Below are 22,074 nucleotides of genomic sequence, written 5' to 3'. Positions count from 1 at the left end.
AGTCTATAGGGAAGATAAGGAAGACATCAGACAAGAAAGATTTAAAAGCATTTGTTTTGGGAGTGTGGTGACAGAAGACAAACTTAAAAAAGGCTTTTAGGTCACCTGGTGGAAGTTACTGCTATTCCCCCCAAAAGGAAAATAGATTGAAAAGCATGTTTAAGGGGGAAAATGTTGAATTGACCTTTGACACGTTGTTTTAAATGCCAGTCAGAAATTCAAGAGATGTCCTTTAGGGTAGAGATAATTAATTGTCGTGCTATAAATAGGCTGCATGATTGCTGAGAAAATAACCTCGTTAAACCCTCAGGGTCACCAGACAGAGACAAGTTGGTCCTAACTCCTTGACCCCTGAGTATTCTCATCTCACCCCAGTGTACCATATGATATTGTCATTTTCCCTGTGCATCATGATGTGAAAGGATTGGGAATCACATTGAATAGAAGAGCAAGAATAAATGAAGGAAGCCAAAGGATAGGAATACTATAAGGGGCTATAATATTTTCATATGATCCTAACAGGTTAATGAAAATGAGGCTTGCTGATGATAACACTTAGGATCATACTGGTGACATGCTTTATACCAGTTTTAGTGGGGTTTTAAGTCTCAAAGTTTTGAGGAATAAATGGAACACATTGAACCTAATATAGTGAGTGTAGACTAATGTTTCCATAAACATAATTGTAAAAGGGAGAAATGAAATAATATCAATGTTCAATATAGTGAGTGTAGACTAATGTTTCCATAAACATAATTGTAAAAGGGAGAAATGAAATAATATCAACGTTCAAGAGATGGTTGTTTACTTTGAAAGAGAAGTAAGCATGTTCACAGACCACGGGAAAAGGAATTAATAGCAAGGAATACATTTAAAAATTATGTAATAAAGAGCAGACAGATGATGGAGACGCCATGAGACTTCAACATCATGAGCACACACAGTCATGTTCCTTGAGTCGAAGGAGCAAGTTATCCAATGAGATAAAATGAAGAACCACACCGAGGTGATTAAGTTTCACACTATGGAGGCAGAAAGTTGAGTTGACTTCATACACGAATTTCCAGTTCTCTGGCACTTCATTTTCTCTCTTATGCCCTGTGAGACTATGGAATCAATAGATATTTGAAAATTATCTTGTGTAAGAAATCTGTAGACCGGTCCAGGGAAACAAAACAAAACAAAAATATTATGAAACCTCTCATTGGCAAACCAATAAATATAAAAATACCATTATTTCAGATGTTCACACTGTACTAACCATATAACCCAAAAATCCTTTTCTTTCATGCACTTGGAAGACAGCTCTTGGAAGACAGTGTTGAGTGTGCAAACATTATTCTGAAAATTGTGCTGGGCTGCAGTAGAAGAGTTTGCTAGTGCAGAGAACGTTTGCTAGTGGAAATGATAGAAACAATGTTGTCCTGAATTTTTCATTTTACTTTCCTTGCCTCTCCCCCAGATGCTGTCTTCCTATACTGTGAGGTTGCCTTTTTTCCTCATAAGTCTCTTCCCCTCATTACCTTTTTTCACATCCCTCACAATAATATCCTCTGGCTTAGGAGACCATTTTTGAAACTTTAGAATAAATAAAAGACTTCACTTTTCTTCTAGGCTCAATAAAAACTAGAGTCATCGTCTAGCAACAATAAGGACACATACATCTGTGGAGCAGCACTTGTTGTCGTAAGACAGTGGAATTGTGACAAAGTTCAAAAATGTGCTTGAATCTCCCCCCAAAGTAGTTAAGACAGAGCCCTGCAGCTTGATTCAGTTACAGAGTTAAGTAGTCTCAGAAGTGGAGCACTTGAGTTATTTATACATGTGGTTATGAGATTCAGGTTTTGTACATATTATCAAGGCTATTTTTTCCCCTCTTTGCTTTTGTCTTCTCTTACATTTATTTGGAGGACATAACAACTTTGCATTTCAGTATTCATTTGGATAAAAGCTTGAGTTTGGCCAAATCCATAATTCAGGGAAAGCAGTTGCTCTCTCATCTCCTGGGAAGGAAAAAAACCACAATGTATTGTAGAAATATCTGTTGTTGACATCATTCAAGTTCCGCTTGGTTTTTAAATACTCACTAGTCTGTTGTGTGCAAGCATGTGCAAGAGAAGGAAAGACTGTTCTAGTAAACCCACAGGTTAGAAACACCACGAGGTTTCCAGGGGATGACATGTCCACAAACAAGTTGCCTTCTCCTCCCTCAGGGAAGCCAGAGGCCCATAAAGGTGGGGCCTTTCTCCTGGGAGGGGAGTGGTTTGTTTACAGGTCACAGCTGCTATGCGTCCTGTAAGAAGAGGAGAAGGAAATCGAATGTTAACTGAATGTGTGTTGCACAAAAGCTGTCTGATCTTCAAAATGCAGGTTACAATGCCAGCGAAGTCAAAATGTGCATCCATAATTTAGTGTCAATAAAACCTACCTACGCCTGTTGTAAAGTTTATGATTCAAGCTCCTTAAACTATCAAAGGTGCCTTTTATGCAAGCAAAACTATTCATTGTCTCATTTAGACGTTTCTTTGCAGAACGCTTCATGTTATCACTTAGTCATGAAATAGTCTGAGTTTATGAACTGCATATATTTTAATGCATAATTTCAAATTACTAAAAGGGGCATCAGTGTTTTCATTGTGAATCTTTTTTTTTCAATTATAAGGACCTTTCTACCAATAGGGAGCAGAAAGTTAAGTTGCTTGAAGGACTCATTTAATAAAGCTAACAAAATGCTAATTTGAAAATATTTTATCATCAGAAAAAGATCAATATTATTCTATTATGCTGAATTATTATTTTCTAAAGTTTAAGAAAGGATATTCAGACACTCAAGAGGAAGAAATCAGTGCCAGTTGTAAATTAAAAGCAATTTCGCTAGTGACTATGGGAGATATTCTAACAGGGAATGACCATGGGTTGTCTGTCTGAAAGAATGTAAATGTCTAATTAATTAGCCATGACTATCTGAAGCCACTTGCATTTTAAAAAGTGGAGGGGAAATCTTTATAATAACTTCTCAACAGGACATCAGACATCTAATTTATGAAATTCCTTATGATTTATGTGAATATTTTGCTAATATGCAATCTCAACCTTTGAGGAAGCATAGATGCAGGAATAAGGTGTGGCACATAAGTTTCTAAAATGTAGGCAGCTTCAAAACAATAGAATGAGCTTAAGGTTATTGGCAAAAACTTGAGAGGACACTTCTCGTCGGGTTGGCTGTTTGCTAGGTGATCTTAACTTGCTGTCTGGTGATATAAGCATCTGCTTGCTGTGTCCAGGATTTCTGAAATCTCAATGGAGGTAGCTGAACAAGGACCTGTAACAGCACTGACTCCTCCAGCTCACTTGATCGAAAGATGTGATTGTCCTCCAGGCTATTCTGGTTTGTCCTGTGAGGTAAGCTGGCTCTTACTTACCTGTTTAAGCCCAACTCTCTCTTTTTAAAAATAAATTTTTATTGATTTCAGAGACGAAGGTAGAGGGGGAGAGAGATAGGAACATCAATAATGAGAGAGAATCATTGATCGGCTGCCTCCTGCACGCCCCCCACTGGGGATCAAACCTGCAACCTGACCAGGAATCGAACTGTGACCTCCTGGCTCATAGTTCAACTCTCAACCACTGAGCAATGCCGGCGGGGCAAGCCCAACTCTCTTAACTACTCTCCGAACTACCTCTGCTGCAATCAGTTTTACTTTCATGCATATTCTTACCCTATTTTATTTGATTTTCCACTCACAGTGTGAGACACAGTAAAGAGGATGATGCTGTTGTTACCTATTAGTAGGGATCGCATTGGAAGGAAATATTTAAAAAATTGAAAGATCTGTAAAAATATGAAGCAGTCAGGAAGTAATGTTTTCATAAGGCCTATTTTTACATCTGATTTATTTTCGTGGCAGTTCCTCTAAACAGTTAGAGATGCTAAAACTGCATTAGGTGAATATTGTTATTAATGGAATAAGTAGTTACAGATCCATGTATTAATTTATTCATAAATAATTGTATGCATCTTTTGTAAATAAGATTTGAGAAATTTTATATGAAATTTGGTACATGAGGCATGTGATACCACCAGGTCAAAACTGATGTACAACTTAAAAATGATGAGTATAAATCTCTGGAGAGGTGGCATGGGGTAATGAAAAGAAATGTGGGTTGGTTTTGCTGAATCCTCCTAGGGGCACTGTTTCTGCATCTCAGTTTGTTTACCTATACAGTCACATGAGGATGTATTTAAATGAAGACATACGTGTTAAAAACCCCATTGTAAACTGAAGTGTCATTCAACTTAGTAACCATTATTTAAACTCCAGGTTTTTCAGAGGGCAATTTCCTAAGAATAACTTCAAATTCCTTGTGAAACATCCTTGGAATGATGTTATAGCTTTGCTTGTGACTGCTCTGATGGGAAGTATTTGTTTGAATGTGTTCATTTGGTCTAATAACATCAAATAACCCATCTCGTTCTTAAATTGGATCTTCTACATACACATATATACATTTGTTCACACACCAGTAAGTAATAGATACACAATCCACTCAAATACACATAGTGTATATGTGAAAAATGACAGTGAGTGTGGCCCATATAAAAATGCTATCTTTCCAAATATCACATGATCTCACTCCTTTGTGGAATATAATGAACAACATAAACTGATGAACAAAAATAGAACCAGAGTCATAGAAGCACCAAACAAACAGTCCAACCTGTGAGGGAAGACTGGGGGTGAGGGGGTAAGAGGTCAACCAAAGGATTTGTATGCATGCATATGAGCATAACTAATGGACACAGACAGAAGTGGGGTGAGGGCACGTGCTGGAGGGGTGGGGGCGGCCGGGGAGAGGTCAATGGGGGAAAAAGGAGACATGTGATACTTTAAACAATAAAAAAATTTTTTAAAAATATGCTATCTTTCCAATGAGCATGAAAAATTTAAAAGTAGAAGACAGAAAGAGCTTAAGATTTTTCTAGACAACAGGTGATGATTTTTTTTTTCTTATCCTAAGGAGTGTTTGGCTATACTGTTTACTACTATATAGTCTTGGTCAATTTCTTAATTGCTATAGGCCTTAGTTATTATAAAAAATTATACATAAATTATATAAAAAATTGGAAATTGGCTTTTGAAGTTCCAAAATTCTCTGATTTTGCAATAGTATTTTGGTGTAGATGATATTCAGTAAGTAGTCAAGGTTGACCTCTAACTATCTTGAAGAGAAAGTTACTACAGCTATATATTTTTCTGCATTTATTTAAAATAATACTACTGTTCACTTATTAAACAAAAAATGTTAGTGGAGCAGTAAATTATTTTAATGTTGTCTACTTTCTATTCCATGTTTTTAATGTTAAAAACTCTCCTTATTGTGATCAGTAGGCTTTTTAGATAGTATATTCTAAAACATGCTTTCCCACTAATCTTAGTAACTTTTTATCTTTACATGAAAATATAAGTTAGCACAAATGAAGCAAGTGAGAAATGAAGAAAATCAAGAAAAAACTGGAACCACATACAAACTACCACCTGTATTTATGGCTTCACCTATTTCTCGTAAATTTCACTTAAGCTCCTATTTACAGACAATAATTACAGTAATATCTTAGTGGAGAGATTATGGGGATAAAGACCTATCTCTCATAATAAGGTACCTGAGGTGTTCTCCACAAGCCATTGCCTCTAATCCATTATATATCTTATTTATAATTCATCATGATTCTAAAGTGTAATTACCCAAGCATAAAATCTAATCATCAAAGCAAGAGCTAAGGACATTTTTGAAATAATACATCCCATTCCAGTAACATATGCTTTGGGTCACGAATACACAAAGCAATTCCTTCACCACATTTTCACCAAATGTATGGTATTCTAAAAACGTCTGCAATTACAAGCTACTCATTTCATGTTTTTACCCAAAATATGGTGCAAATAAACAAAATTAAGTGTTAGTTACCACTGAAAATACAGCCAGTTGGGAAGACACGTAGCCTTTGCCTGTTACCTGCAGTGTTATGACATTACAGGCCTGTTCATTGAAAATGTTAGTTCTAGAAATGCCTACTTATTACAATTTATGATTTGAAGTAGAGACCATATTATCTTTAGAAGTCAAATAAAGGACTCAATTTTTTCACCACACATATTAGTGTGGGAGCCATTGAATTTAATGTACTAAATATAGAAGCAGCTCCTCACCAGCCTCTCAGTTAACAATGCTGCCTAAACAGACCTAAACTCAGGTTAGGTTGTGTGCAGAAATGGGAAATATTAACCATTGAATATATGGTTCTCTACAGTAAGATCATGGAAAACAGAAATGTGTAGGTTGATCTCTAGGTCATATTTTGGTCATTCTCCTCCCGCAGGTTTGATAGGATGTTTGGCTCACAGTTGAATAGCTGGTTTCTGCTGGGTCACCACTCAAAAGTTGTCACTTCTGTGGAATAAAAATATTGTTTTTAATCCCCAAATAATTTAAACCAGTGATCAGCTCATGAAATTCAAAGGACAAAATAGTGAAAATAGGTTTATTTCTTACACACACACATCTCTTAGGGCACCCTTTATTATTTCTGTTGCACATGAAAGACCCAAATACTCTGTTCAGGTTCAAGATATTGAGGAATTGTACGGGTAAGTGACATACATTGTAATTTTGTTTCCCAATGCAACTTGGAACAATCACTGATGCCTTTATTTTTAGTCTATTTTCAATGACTATATTTAAAAAATTACCAGGGATAGAAGCACCCATTTTGATTTATTGTATGTTAAGCACTACACATACATTTATCTCACTTAATCCTCATAACAACCCTATAAAAAATAAAACACCATTTATTGAGTGCGTACTGTATCCTGCACAATGCTAAGCATGTTTTCTAGTACACTTACACCAACATCACTGAGGCTGTAATATGATCCCATTATTACAGATGAGGAAATGGAAGCCCAGACAGGATAAGAAACCTGCCCATGATCCCACAGCTCGAAAACAGCAAAACTGCATTTAAATCTAGGCATGTCTGTTTCAAAATACCAAAATATACTTATATCCAACTATTATGCTATACAGTATCCTTATGCTCCAGGTGAGGAAACTGAGGCCCAGACTATTCAAGACCTCCACAAAATCATATGTAGTAAGTGGGAACAGGAATTAAACTCAAGATTGTCTGATTGCAAAACCCGTGTAAAGATATAAGATAGTGTTTTTATTGTCAACAATACAAATATCTATTTTTATTGTTAAACTCTGAGCAAATAAGGGGGCGTTGAGAACTCTGCACCTGGGTATATTGGCTCATTACTCTCTGTCTCCCGTTCCCGTCTGTCTATCTCCCACATTTTTGTGTAAATTTGATTCTAATATTTTGATGAGATACTATAGTATGAAAATAAACTACATATAGAAGGAAATCAGAAGAATATTGACCAATGAATAATTTCATCACAAGTAAACTTTGAGTTTGAGTTAGAGAAATAAAGGGATAAGATTAGAACAGTGTTTATTTGCTTTTTAAAAAATTCTCTAGTGTGTTCCAGAAAGGATTTTAGACAGGACTTTAGAAAGTAGCTATTATCTTTCCTCTCTTTTTCCAAACTTAAATACAATCATTCTCATGAATTTTTCTCCAGTTCGCTGAGAAGAAAGACATCTGCTATTGAAAAACACACTTAAGTTTTGTTAATGGAAACAATAAATACAAAGAGGACCCAGGAAAGGAGCAGATTAAAAAGAAATAAATGTTCCATTTCTTTAAAAAAAATGTGTTTTAAAGTTGCATCATGGAAGTCTCTTTTTCCTTGCTAACTCTTAGAACTTTAATAAGGACACAAAAGTAATCTAACTGGTTAGAACTTCAGAAATCATTTGGATTCGTACACCTGCTCATTCACGAAATGATAAAATGGTGTCTCAATGACACCAAGAGACTTCCCTGTATCCTTCAGACAAAACTAACTCCTCAGGCCAAGGCTTCCCTAGTCACCAGGGTCTGCATGCATTTCCAGCCAAGAAGGAGGAGCATGTGGGCAAGTCTCAGTCCTGTGCTTATTAGACCCTCCTAGAGTTTGGAAACAAACCCTGGCTCTACTCTCTGCCAATTGAATTTCAATCTCTGTGTTGGAGCCACATCAGTCCTGAATGCTCCTCAGACGATCTGTGAACAGCCAGGGTTGGAACCCAGCTTGGACTCGCACTAGGGGTGCTTTTCTACTTTGTCCTGCTACCTTTCCAGGGAAGAAGCATAGTAACAGGAAGAATTGGGAGTGTATTACAGCAAACGTCACCGGTGGCACGCACCTTCAGATTTCCGTCTATCAGATTGAATATCATATGATTCTTCAATTAAAGTGCCATTTCTTAACTTTGTTCTTCTTAGACTTGTTTTAAAATTTCACTTGAGATGTAGAACTAGAAACTTACTGTGTGCGATTTTTATACACACACACACACACACACACACACACACACAGTGCACATACCCCACACAAATATACCCCCCCAAAATAATAACAATAATTATATAGGTATCCAAGGCTAAATTCCATATAAAGAAAATCCAATTTTATTCTTCAATCAGCATGCTAAAGAATTGGAACAACCCACACTGTATAACATTTTTAAATACACCTTGGATTGTGTCTTCAGTTATGTTCCAAAGAATTCCTCAGTCATAATTTCTAGACCTTATTTGGTAAAAATGGAAAAATCAACCTTGATTTTTAATAATATGAATAGACTTATTAAAATAGAATAAAACATCCACCATGAAACAAGTAAGGCTCAAAATATTTTGAATACTATTCCCGGTTTTATCAGCTGGCATTATTAAATCTCACTAGGCTTTCTTATAGGCTGTGATAAAAGCAGGGACTCTTAATTGAGGTTCTTTCACATTATGGGAATCAAAATAAACAAGGAGTGTGCTGACTATTGATCTTTTTCCCTTTGTAAGGCACTTTGCCTCTTCCACTAGGGAGGACCTAGTCCAGAACCAAAAGGATGCAGAGGCATGATGAAGTTCTTAATCCACTAGTATTTCCCCTGCTGATTAAGCAGTCACTTTTCTTTTAACAGTGGGAACAAGATATCCTGTGAAAAAAAATCCTACAGAGCCAGAGTGATAAAGCAGTCCCTTTGTAATCTTCAGTGGTATCTGAAAAACTAACTCTTGACTCTTACTCATAAATCAGTGTCTGATAAAGGCAGCAGCTTTACATACAGAGAGGACTGAGCCCAGAACATAAAGACTGTCCTCATTCTCAGCGAATGAGAGCTGTGGGCTTCTCTCTGGTTTTTATTGCAAAATAAATAAATAAAATAGACCAGGGAAAAATAAATTTTATTAGCAGCCTAATATTCCCAAGACATGTAGAGCTTTTATTACTTTGAATTTCTTTTATAATCTTTCAATTATACTGATATGAATAATGCAACCATGATACTATTTTATTTATTTGATTTTTTTTCTGAGACTCGTTGGACACTTGCTAGTTATCCATCCAACACAAAAGGAGCAGATTTTAGATTGTAAGGGATATTGGAATTCTCTCTTTACTTCATATGACAATTTTATTTAAAATCAAACCTCTTTCTCAAGAAAAAGATGACTAATTGAAGCATTTTCAGGCTGAGTGGTATATGTAAATGGCAGCTTTCTGTTACAAAAATCTGATGACATGGATGCTGCCTGTACATTCTAGGGACCAAGCAGAGATACACTTTAGGAATCAAAAATGGCACTTGTGTTTGTACATGATGTTGCCTTTAATGCAGGTGGCGGGGGAAGAAGTCCTTCTTTGGAACTACTCTGAGAACCAAAGTGTTTATACTAAAGCAAGATTTCTCAGTTGGCTGTTCTAATTGGCTTCTTTTTCTTTCAGACATGCATGCCAGGATTTTATCGACTGCGTTCTGGGCCGGGTGGCCGCCACACTGGGCCAACCCTGGGCACCTGTGTTCCATGTCAGTGTAATGGACACAGCAGCCTCTGTGACCCTGAGACCTCCATATGCCAGGTATTCCCCCGAGCCTTTCTGAACACGGTTCATGTGTTCATTTCTCTTTACACATGCTCAGATACCATGTACAGAGGCCTGCTAAAATGCAGGGAGTGTGTGTGTGTGTGTGTATGTGTGTGTTGTGTGTGTGTGTGTGTGTAATACAACATGCAGCAAAAATGGCATTTATCACATTACATATTTTTTAAATAATTAAGAAATGCTGATTTGGAAAACCACTACTCATATCAAGAAACAGAATATTAGCAGCATCTTAGAATAACACCCAAGGAAACAACTATTTCTGTATAAATCATGAGGGTTTTTCTGATTATAAACAAAAATAAGCCTTTTATAAAAAATTTGAAAATTATAAAGAAGTATTAAGAAAAAAATTAAAGCCATCCAGAATTCAACTTAATATAAACATTTTATATTTAGGTTATTTCCTACCAATGTTATGCATGTGTTTGTAGATATGATTTATATCAGGGGTCCTCAAACTTTTTAAACAGGGGGCCAGTTCACTGTCCCTCAGATGGTTGGAGGGCCGGACTATAGTTTAAAAAAAAACTATGAACAAATTCCTATGCACACTGCACATATCTTATTTTGAAGTAAAAAAACAAAACGGGAACAAATACAATATTTGTATTTGCATGTGGCCCGCAGGCCATAGTTTGAGGACCCCTGATTTATATAATACCATAGGTGCAGTTTTATGTATATACTAGAGGTCCGGTGCACAAAAACTTGTGCACTCAGGGGGGTCCCTCAGCCCGGCCTGTGCCCTCTCGCAGTCTGGGACCCCTTTGGGGATGACCACCTGCTGGCTTAGGCCTGCTCCCTGGGGGATTGGGCCTAAGCTGGCAATCAGACATCCCTCTGGCACCCCGGGAGCCCTCGGGGGATGTCCACTTGCCAGCGGGGAGCAGGCCTAAGCTGCAGTCGGACATCCTTAGCGCTGCTGAGGAGGCGAGAGAAGCTCCCACCACCACCGCTGTACTGGCAGCAGTCAGCCTGGCTTGTGGCTGAGCAGAGCTCCCCCTGTGGGAGCGCACTGACCACCAGGGGGCAGCTCCTGCATTGAGCGTCTACCCCCTGGTGGTCAGTGTGTGTCATAGTGACCAGTCATTCCCAGTCGTTCTGCTGTTAGGGTCAGTTTGCATATTACCCTTTTATTATATAGGATTATGAGCATATTATAGTGCTTAGATATATTCTAAAATCTTTACAATCTTTGATAGGTTATTCTTATAATTTCACTATTTCCCTTAGAATTCCAGCTGCTCTTATTAGTTAGTTGGTTAGTTAGTTAGTTAGTTTAGTCTGTTCCTACTAACAGCCTACTCCACCACCACTGTCCTGCCTTGGAACAATCAGGACTAGCAAGAAATTTAGCATCTAGAGTCCCCCTGACTCCCTAACCCCCACACAGCGCTGGATATCTCCTTTGCTGAACCCATTTCCCACCTCTCCTCATCTTCTGAACCCTTTCCAGCAAGCCTGATGGGACTCTTGCTCACACATCAGCAAAATCCCCTGAATAACCTGCCTTTTTCCTTACTGTTGTCTTCTCTTTCCTTGCCTGCCACACACTTTTCCCCTGCAGTGCTTTCAAGTGGGAGCCATTGCCTTCTCTCACACTCCTTCATTCCCCTCAGCCTGACGGTGGGGCAGGGGTCCCTGCTCCTCATTGCCACTTTCATATCATCATCCTTTTCTCCTCCATAACAACACCCATTATAATGTCAAATTCATCAGAAAGTGTGATACATCAGACATTAAATTCAGCAATAATAATGTTGGCTACCATGTGTCCAATCCTATGTATGTTCCAGGACCCATGAAGGCTACTGTAGATAGATTTTTCTCAGGTATTCTCTTTATGAGGTAGATAGGATTAGTCTTTCTATCTTTTTAAAATATGTTTTTATTGATTCCAGACAGGAAAGGGGAGGGAGAGAGAGATAGAAACATCAATGATGAGAGAGAATCATCCATTGGCTGCCTCCTGCACACCCCACACTAGGAATCGAACCCACAACCCAGACATGTGCCCTGACAGGGAATTGAACCATGACCTCCAGGTTCATGGGTTGATGCTCAAACACTGAGCCATGCCAGTTGTGCAAGATTATTCTTTCTTTCACAGTTTATGAACTGATACTGAGAGAAACTAAAGAATTTGCTCAACTCATAAGCCAATAAGGGTTAGATCTGTGATTCAAACTGGTGCATTTAAATAGTCATTGACTCAAAAAGGCTGATAACAGGAGCCAGGTGGTAATCACTTAACAGGTTTGATGGGCGTAGAAGTTGCTGATTTGACAGGATAATTTCTAGAGATGTCCCCAGGGATGAAGCATCAGCTTTGTGTTTGACCCTGTCATATTCAAAATCTGTATCAGTGATTTGGATGAGCTCTATCAAACATTCAGATAACATAAAGCTGAAAGTGTTATCTAGAATCAAAAGGTAGTCAAGAATGAAAGAGCATGACAGGTAGAACTATAAGATGAGTTTTGAACTGAAGCAGGTTCACTTGTCTATTCATGCTTGAGGCATTTGTTAGTAAGTATTTCCAATTCACAGGCATTATGGTAGGTGGGGGGAACTTAAGAATGAGGAAGGGATGCTTGGGCCTTGCCCTCACAGGGGGGGCAAACTTTTTGACTCGAGGGCCACAATGGGTTCTTAAACTGAACCGGAGGGCTGGAACAAAAGCATGGATGGAGTGTTTGTGTGAACTAATATAAATTCAAAGTAAACATCATTACATAAAAGGGTACGGTCTTTTTTTTTTTTTTTTTTTTTTTTTTTAGTTTTATTCATTTCAAAAGGGCCGGATCCAGCCCGCGGACCGTAGTTTGCCCACGGCTGCTCTAGGAGCTTATATCTAGAGTTTAAGAAAACAACAGTAACACAGGAAATGACACATGATACCAATTGCTGTGAAATAGAAGCTTTTACTTGACTGTAGATTCATTTCTATAAGTCTAGATCAAGGAAGGAAGTACATTCATTATATTTGCAAATCACAGGTAGAGACTAATAATCTCTATTTTAAGAGAAATCCTGAGTAACCAGGATTGTTAAATGTTTAGCTTAAAAAGAAGATACTTAGCTTGAAAAACAATTTAGGGAATAATAGTATCATTTAGCTATTTAAGGACTTTTCCTGGAAAATGGAAATTAGATTTAATCTGCATAGCTTCAGACAGCAGAACTTGGATCACTGACTGAAAATAAGACTGAAACTAACTTTTATTCATCGTAATGGAAATTTCATAGCTTATAGTTATACAAGATGAAAAGGGCTGCCTTATAAAAATTCGTGCATTTAATAATATATCAAGGAAAGTTTGGAGATAACTCTATAAGGAAAGCAGGTTAGATTAGGTAACTTCTAACATTAGGTCTAACATACTATATTATTAATATTAAACTCATTTGATTTAATAGAAGGAATATATATTTCCAATTTTCCCATGTGTAAAAAATACAAAAATTAAATTCTAATCTATTATTGAAAAATACTAGCACATATCACTGTTGAGAATATAATTGAACTATTCACTAGGTACCTAAAACAGAAATTTTTTCTAAAGATTAATTTCTACACAAGAGAAATATTATCAGAAATATTATGTCTACTATTTCAAAACAGACAGGAAAGTCATATAAAAGGTCTATGTCAAAAAGTTTCAAAAAGAGCATCATGATTTATGTGCTGTGTTTGTGGACCTAACCAGAACATTTGATTCAGTTAACCAAGTTTAGTATGTCAGCAACCCTTTGAAAGATTGACTGTCCAGAGAGGGTCAAAATATTTGTTAGCTGTGTAAAGAAATTATAGAGTAGTAGTTATGAGAAGAGAAAACCATATTTTTGAATCTCTATTTCTAGTAATGATTAACATTACCTTTGAGTGTTTTTGTTATTAGTGTTGCATTAGTTTACAAAAAATATTTATGCAGTGATTTTTTTTTACAAAAGCAAAATTTTAAAAATTTTTGTTCAAGATCCCATGTACTTTTGGGCACATGTCCATTTCTATAACTGTAAAATATGTGCTTAAAACACTCCCCAGTTAACACTTATTCATCCTTTCATACTTTGCTGAATGATTTGAGACTGGAATTCATAGATAATTATTTTGTCTTAGAATCGTTATTTTTCACTATACTACTGTTAAATATGGAATGACTGTTTTATTGCTAAAATATAATGGTTCCTTTGGATGGCTGAATAAAAGAGGATTATGGTACTTAAATCAATATGAAAATACAAATCATCTTGCCCTGCTAGCCACATTTTCTGTTCAAATCATTAGACTTGAAACTTGGCCTTTTTCATCTTAAGAAGCCTGACCAGTTTCATCTATGCTTCCTAGAAAGTACATTCATTCATTCAGTCATTCAAAGTAGTCATTGGAATCCCAGCATGTTTCAATCACTGTGTTGAGCTTGAAGGAGCATTTAGCTGACTTGAGGCATCAGAGAATATTGATCAGAGAAAGTAACATGTATAATAAGAGCTGAAATAAATAGTTGTTAGCCAGGTAAAAAGGAGAAAAATTATTTCAGAACAAGGGATATGCATATGAAAAGTCTCAGAGGTGAGAGAGAGCATTACATTATTTGAGAATTTCAGACAGTCACACGTGGCTTTAGCATAGTGTGCAAAGGTTACAGTCGCTAGATGTAAGCCTAGAGGGGTAAGTAGGGACTGGATTATAAAGGTCTTTCTTGCCATGCTAGAGAGTCTGTCATTCTTCCTAAGGTCAATGGGGAACTAGTGTAGGCTTTCAAGCAAGAAAGTGGCACAGTTTGATATGTTCTTTAGAATGATCACTCTGATTTTAGTGTGAGGAAATTAATGGGTGAGAAAATTTGAAGGCAGGATCTTTAGCTAAGAGGCTGTTGTAATAAGATAAAAGATGATGGTTGCCAAATAAAAAGTAATAGCAGCAAGGAAATAAAAAAAAAGCACAGAGATAATAGAATCATGGAATATGGCGATAAAGTAGATACCTGGGATGAGGAAGATCTCTAGATTGCTGGTCTGGGTAATTAAGAGGGTGAGAGCGACCTCAAATAAAATTGGAAATACAGAAATATCTGCAGGATTTAAAGAAATGAGCATAGTATTTGTCATTTCAAATTCAAGGTGCTTTTATGTTATGCAATACGAGCTATCCACGAAGCAAATGGAAATGTGAGTCTGGAAATCATTAGAGATCTGTGCTGAATATATAAAATTTACATTTTGGGGTACATAGATGATAGTGGAAGTTGTAGTAATGGATGACATCACCAGGGTAGAATGTAAAGGAAAGAAAGAGATGAGAACCAAAGTTTGAATCAAGAACACCAATTCTTAGTACACAGAAAGGGAAGCAAGAGTTCATGAAGGAGGATAAAAAAGAGAAGCCATAGAAGTAGGAGAAAATCAATAAATTTACTATTAAGAAACCATAGGGAGAGATATTTTGATGAAAGGGTGGCCAGAAATATCAGCTGCCACAGAAAGTTCATATATCATGAAAACTGATAATTGTCAGTAAATTTTAATTTAGCAACAAAGATTTTATGCATGAGCCTGGAATTGTGTTATTGCTGAAATCAGAAGCCTGTTTAAAGGATGAATGGGAGATGAGGAAGTAGAGACCAGGAATGTAAACAATGCTTTTTAAATGCTTATCAAAGATAGCCTGAAAGTTATCAAGGGACTTGAGACCTCAGTGTTGTTGTTTCTTAAGATAGGAAAGACTTGACCAACCTCAAATGTCAATGGAAAGAAGCCAGCAAAGGAGGAGACAGTGCAGATGCTGGAGAAAATGGGAGGCAGGAGGGCAAGGAAATCAAAATTTAGGAAGAGAGTAGCTTTAGACAAACAACAAAATACCATTCCCTATACATAGAAATACATATTAAAGTGATAGAAAAATAGTACAGGCAAGATGGTGAGTCATTTGGCCATGAAGGAGTACGCGAATGAGGACTTTTTCTTCTCTGAAAATAGGGGCTGTCCTCTGCTGAGGGTGTGGTGGAGAATTAGAATATTTGAGATTCATATCTCACTATATAGAAAAACTTGTTTACATTAAGGTATAAATTGCATCTGTAAGTGATACAATATGTTTTCAAATGCATCACTAAAGATGTAAAAGAAAACTCCAAAGGTCTAAGATTCATGGAGGTAATGTCATGGTTTCTCCCCCAGGGAATAAAGTAAACTCTCAGAAAGAGTCACTAGAAGTTCTAAAAACTAATTTTAATTGCATTGTAATTTCAGTAGAAAAACTTATTTGACTTGCTGTTTATCATGAATGACCACACATACCATACCGAAGATTGTCTGTCCATTAGAAAACACTTGAAAAATATATATGTGTTTCTTGATTGACTGAATGAAGCAAAGAGCTCAGCATATGGGATGTGGTTTATGCTTAATACAGAGCCCAGAGGTGTCTCTGTGGCTCCAGCTGAGTTGATCAAATCAGCTCATTATACATCTATTTTTTAAATGACTTTTTTGCTCCCAATTTTTTATACTGTTTATGTCATCCTTCTGACCACTGCAAATCCTGACTTATAAAATCAAGCTAAAATCCCACTCAAAATTCCTTCCGTTTTCTCCTGTTTCTCAACTTCCGAAGTTAAATGTCACATTTCCACTAAACCACAGTCGATATTGCATTCTTTATGTGCAATATAAAGAACAAAATAAAGGAACAAACAAAATAGAAACAAAGACAGACTGAGGGTTGCTAGAGAGGAAGGAGTTTGAGGGACTGGATGAAAACGTTGAAGGGACTAAGAAGTACCAATATGGTCATAGGGATGTAAAGTACAGCATAGGGAATACAGTCAGTAATATTGTAATAACTGTGTATCGTGCTAGGTGGGTAGGATGTATTTTTCCTTTTTCTCTCACTTGATTCCTCTCACTACTTGTCTCAGTGCGTGGCATGTAGCTCTCCCTCAGTCCTTATTGCATATATAAATCCTATGTGTTAAATACATTTCTATTTCATGAGAGTTTTAATTTCAAAACCATTTACACACTATTCTGAAACTATTCTAATTCCTTATGTAAATCTCTTAAAGCATATCACCCAGTGCCTCTTATGATGCAAGCATGAAAAGAAAATATTGACCTGAGATTCCTAGGTTAGATTGGGTCCTCTCTTTCTCTAAAGAACCATTAACATATGGCAAGAATTAGATGAGTAACATTCTTTAGGTGGTAACTAAACTGACCGGTTTTTTTCTATTGTTTTCTCTTAAAAAATGCATGCCTGATTTGGTTTCAGAAAGCCCACTGATGGGCATGCACCAGATCCCAGGACTGTTATCATTTTTCAGTGCTTTGTCAAGAAGAAATATCAATGTCCAAAGGATATAATAAATTTTAGAAATTTCTGAAGTTTATTCCCGACATTAGAGTAAGAGAAAAAAAATTATAGTGACATTCACATAGAGAAAGGAGAACAAAAACTCTTGTCAATAGAGTTATAACAGCCCAGTATTAGTTTCTCAATGGAAAGAGTTTTAAAAATATATATGTATATCAAGTATTGAGTTTTCTGTTAATGGTGTGTGTGTGTGTGTGTGTGTGTGTGTGTGTGTGTGTTCACAAGAACACGTACACTCCTAGGCGCAGAGCTGTATGATAAATTCCATTAGAACTCTCATTACATTAAAAACAAATTCCTCCCTTTTCCTTTACAGAATTGTCAACATCACACTGCTGGTGACTTCTGTGAGCGATGTGCTCCCGGGTACTATGGAATTGTCAAGGGATTGCCCAATGACTGTCAGCAATGTGCTTGCCCTCTGATTTCTCCCAGCAACAAGTAAGACGGAGAACTATTGCCATGTTTCCCAGTCAGTAACCCCATCTGTGTAGCACATGGGCTTTCAGATTTGGCTATATTTCTCCTGTAGACAAAAATCTCAATTTAAGATAGAAATTTATTTAACAGTATAAAAATAAGACAAAAGTGAGCAAATAATACCTTATGGTTCATTTTTATTTTAAAACCTGTCCCAAGTAAATAATAGTTATTAATTAAAATATAAATGTTAACATATGTCTGAATAAATGTACATAATTTTATATATTTTTATAAAGGTCTAATGATTATATATAACTCTGCCATAAATTCAAGCTATGAGGATTGTTTGGTATATATATCACATTTTTTAGCTGTTTTTCTTCATTTTGGGTGTTTAATTCTTGATTGGTAAAGAATTATCAAGAAAATAATTTTAAAATGGTACAATTGAAGCAAGGTGATTTAGTGCTATGCTCCAAAATAAGTCAGTATCTCCCAGAAAAACAGCCCCCTTCCTGTTAAAATGGTCCACACTTGATACCATAGAAACACAGCCATGAGGGGAAGCAAAATCTGGAATATTTTATTTCAGTGCTGTCTGAACATTATGCATTGGTTTATATATTAAAAAACCTAAGTATTTTCATTTACATTTTTGCTAAGGATATCTACACTTTCTGCTAAGTGATTTATAGACTTCAGTCTCTACATGGTAGGGCAGTGTTTCTCGAAGAATTTGCTGTTGAAAAGAAATAGGACAGTTTGTTCAAATATAGAATCCTTACCTTGAATTTATAAGAACTGCAAACAACTCAAGTGAAGAGATCATTCTACCAGTGATGACTTACTGGTTTTATTTTATTTGTTTGTTTGTTTGTTTTTGTGTGTGTATGTTTTAATATTTGGCTTTATATACATTCTAAAAACTTCATTTAAATTGTCTCCCTTTCCTCTGCAATCTCCTGTTTATTGTTTAACAGAATCACAGGTATTTATAGGGATACCAATGTAGGTGTTTAGGGAATTTGGATATTGATGAGGATAATATGTGATTTATTATTTCATCTAAGCACCAAGTGGTGGATTTTTTAAAATAGTTTTATTTTCATTTTTCCATAATCTCCCTTAGATGATCAAATTTCAATAAGAGAATGTTATTTATTTTATTGTTTATTAAAATGTAAACCAATTGGCCCAGCCACTATGGGTAGTGGTTGCATGTTGACCTATGAACCAAGAGGTCATGGTTTGATTCCAGTGAGGGCACATGCCCTGGTTGTGGACTTGATCCCCAGTAGGGGGTATGCAGGAGGCAGCTGTTCAATGGTTCTCTCTCATCATTGATGTTGGTAACTCTCTCCTCCTCTCCCTTCCCTCTGAAATCAGTAAATATATATTTTTTGAAAGTGTGAACCATTCGGATTATAAAATTTCAATAATTAATTGATAATTTACTGTTGGATGAGCTATAACAAAAGCTATAAGACATATAAAAGAGAAGGGTGTAGAGGGTCACAAAATGTATCTGAAGAGAAGTCAACTTAAATGTAAAGAGAATTCAAAGTTAAAAAATATCACCCTTGAAGAAATAGTAGTATTCATAATAGATCGTAAAACAGTGGATTGAAGAACTTTTATTGGTGGAGATAGTAGGAAATTATATGAGCAAAGGTTTAGAGAATAGAAAATACAGGACATGTTTAAGGACTAGTAAGTAAAAATTTGGAGCATGGTTTTCAAATAGAATTTCATAATTGCAGATGAAAATGAATTGGAAAATGAAAGGCCATATTGGAGACATCCTTGAATACCAGTCTAAGAAATCGCTGCTTAATTTTCTATGTAATAAAGAAACACTACAAGTTTTTATTATTAAGAAAAGTTTGATATGATGAGAGCCACACTTAGGAAAACTATTATGATAGAATTGAATATAATGAATTGAAACAGGCAAAGAAGAAAAGTGATGAGACCAATTAAAAAGCTATTGCATTAGCTTAGGCAAACGATAATTAGAACCTAAAAGTAGAAAATAGTAACAAGAATGGAGACAGGTGGGTGAATGTGAGGAAATGGTTGAATGTAGTTCTACAGAATTGATAACTAATTAAATAAGCGGGTGAGAGCCAGGTAGGTCAGAGTGGAAGCCAGAGGTTTTTAGCGAGGTTGACCCCCTATGGTGGTGCTGTTAACTGAAATAGGGAAACGGACAGAGAGCTGCTACAGAAGAAAGACAATTTATGTTTCAAATAGGTTAAAATTGATATCAAGGGTCTGTCTAAATGGAAATATGCAAACAGCTGCAGGAAATGGAAATCTGAAAATGTGAAGGGCACATGAAGAAAGGCATATGTTAATAAATGAATCAAAGTCAGATAAGATTTCCCGGGGTATTATTACCCAAGCGGACCACACGAAAAGGAGGAAACATAAGACTCTCTACATTAGAGAAGCCAGAAAGAAAGGAAGAGCCAAGACGGGGGCTGTCAGACAGACAAGGGAAGTAAGGCACACTGCCATGAGCACCACAGAGAGAAGAGCAGCAGTAAAGGAGCATCGGATTCTGGTTGCAAGCGAGACTCAGTGCATATGCTGGTGATTAACTGAGGCTCACTGTTGAATTTTGACCATCAATGATGAAAGCAGACATTAGGTTACAAGGGTGTGAGTTTACAGCTTTAAGAAATTTAAGAAGGAAAAGAAAGTGTACCACTTTGATTGCTTAGCAGAATTTTTACAAAGTGTGTTTTCTTTTTCCTATATATGATTTGTATAATTTTTAATATGTTTTTATTGATTTTTAGAGAGATAAGAAGGGAGAGGGATAGAGAGATAGGAACATCAATGATGAGAGAGAATCAGCCTCCTGCATAACCCCTGCTGGGGATCGAGCCCACAACCTGGGCATGTGCCCTGACTGAATTGAATCTTGACCTTTTGGTTTCTAGATCAATGCTCAACCACAGAGCACACCAGCTGGGCTGATTTGTATAATTTATGAATACATTTTTTTTGCAATGGGCCTTGTAAGAATCAAAATACCAAATCAAAAGGCTAGTTCAGTGGCTTCCAAAGTTTATTGGTCACAGCCACAGTAAGAAATACATTTTTTATATTATAACCTACTACCCAGAAACTTGCCTATGTAGTTATCTGTCTGTCTACCTATCTCATACCTATCTCTATTTTTGTGAAGGCAAAAAATAAACTTTTTGAATAATGAGTTTGTGAATAGATTGATTTATTTACATATTTTGCAAGGTTAGAGTTCATTACTCATTCATACACTATTGATTTAATGCATTACAAGAGAAGTAAAACAAGACGCTAAAAGCAATAGAAGTTGTGACCCTCATCTATACACTTTATTGCTTTTTTCAGCATCCACTGGGTTAGCAGACCAACAAAAAGAAAAATGAGGTGTTTGCAGCATTACCATTTTGCAGCAAATATCTTTGTTTTTTTATTTCAAAGATTCCAGTACCCTGTGCAGTGGTACCAAGTGAGAATGCAGCACTCTTTACCTTTAAAAGAAGTTTATAAAACCCCCCAAACTACATGTTAATGCAGCTTAGTTTTCAAGTCCTGTCAAGTCTTTTTTTTTTTGTAGGGTAAGATGTCAACAGTCCTGGAGCAAGCCTGACTGGCTGTGGTCCACCAGTGTCCTAATGCAAACAGAGCGGGTTAAATAAGACCTACTTACTAGTAAAACTTATAAAATTGTCAGAAAAATCTTACCCTCTTCATGCAATTTAGTGTGAGAAAAGCTTTCCTTCTTTTCTCACACTAAATTGCATTACTTGGTATTTGAAGTAAAATGTAGTTTGAAATTTATATGTAAATGAGAAAATGCATTCTTTTATGTTAAGTAAAACATTTATTCACACTTCATATGTTGAAGTGCCAGTGACAATTTGAGCTGAGTTTTCAGAAAAAGTTTAATATAGCTTTTATGCCTCCCCCCTTTTTTACCTGAAAGATATTTAATAATACTTATTCTACTGTCAGATAAATATGTATACACTTTAGTCATGTTTTTCTTTTGACTCATGAAAAGTGGACACTTTTGCTAAATGTTTCATATTTTTATGGCTGTCATATAATTATTAAAATTTTAACATAGTCACTGTGATGCATTGTTAATTCATTAAAAACAAAACATATTTATCTGTTGATTATTATTGGTACTGTTTAGTTCTGATATTTTAC

The 22,074-nt window shown here is 36.2% G+C and overlaps 1 protein-coding gene across 3 annotated transcripts in view; it reads left to right on the top strand.

The window, feature by feature from the left end:
• The window catches only part of LAMA2 (laminin subunit alpha 2), a 452,538-nt gene that overhangs the window by 294,425 nt on the left and 136,039 nt on the right, over positions 1-22,074 (top strand). For all 3 annotated transcript variants that reach the window (XM_023759137.1, XM_014461101.2, XM_014461100.2), the window contains 3 exons: positions 3,285-3,402; positions 9,903-10,037; positions 17,759-17,883. In XM_023759137.1, coding sequence (XP_023614905.1) covers positions 3,285-3,402; positions 9,903-10,037; positions 17,759-17,883 — 378 coding nt within the window. The remainder of the gene's footprint in view (positions 1-3,284; positions 3,403-9,902; positions 10,038-17,758; positions 17,884-22,074) is intronic.

Source organism: Myotis lucifugus, unplaced genomic scaffold (genome assembly GCF_000147115.1).
Source record: "Myotis lucifugus unplaced genomic scaffold, Myoluc2.0 scaffold_150, whole genome shotgun sequence".
In the NCBI taxonomy this organism is placed as follows: domain Eukaryota; kingdom Metazoa; phylum Chordata; class Mammalia; order Chiroptera; family Vespertilionidae; genus Myotis; species Myotis lucifugus.
This window is presented reverse-complemented; position numbering and strand designations above follow the sequence as displayed.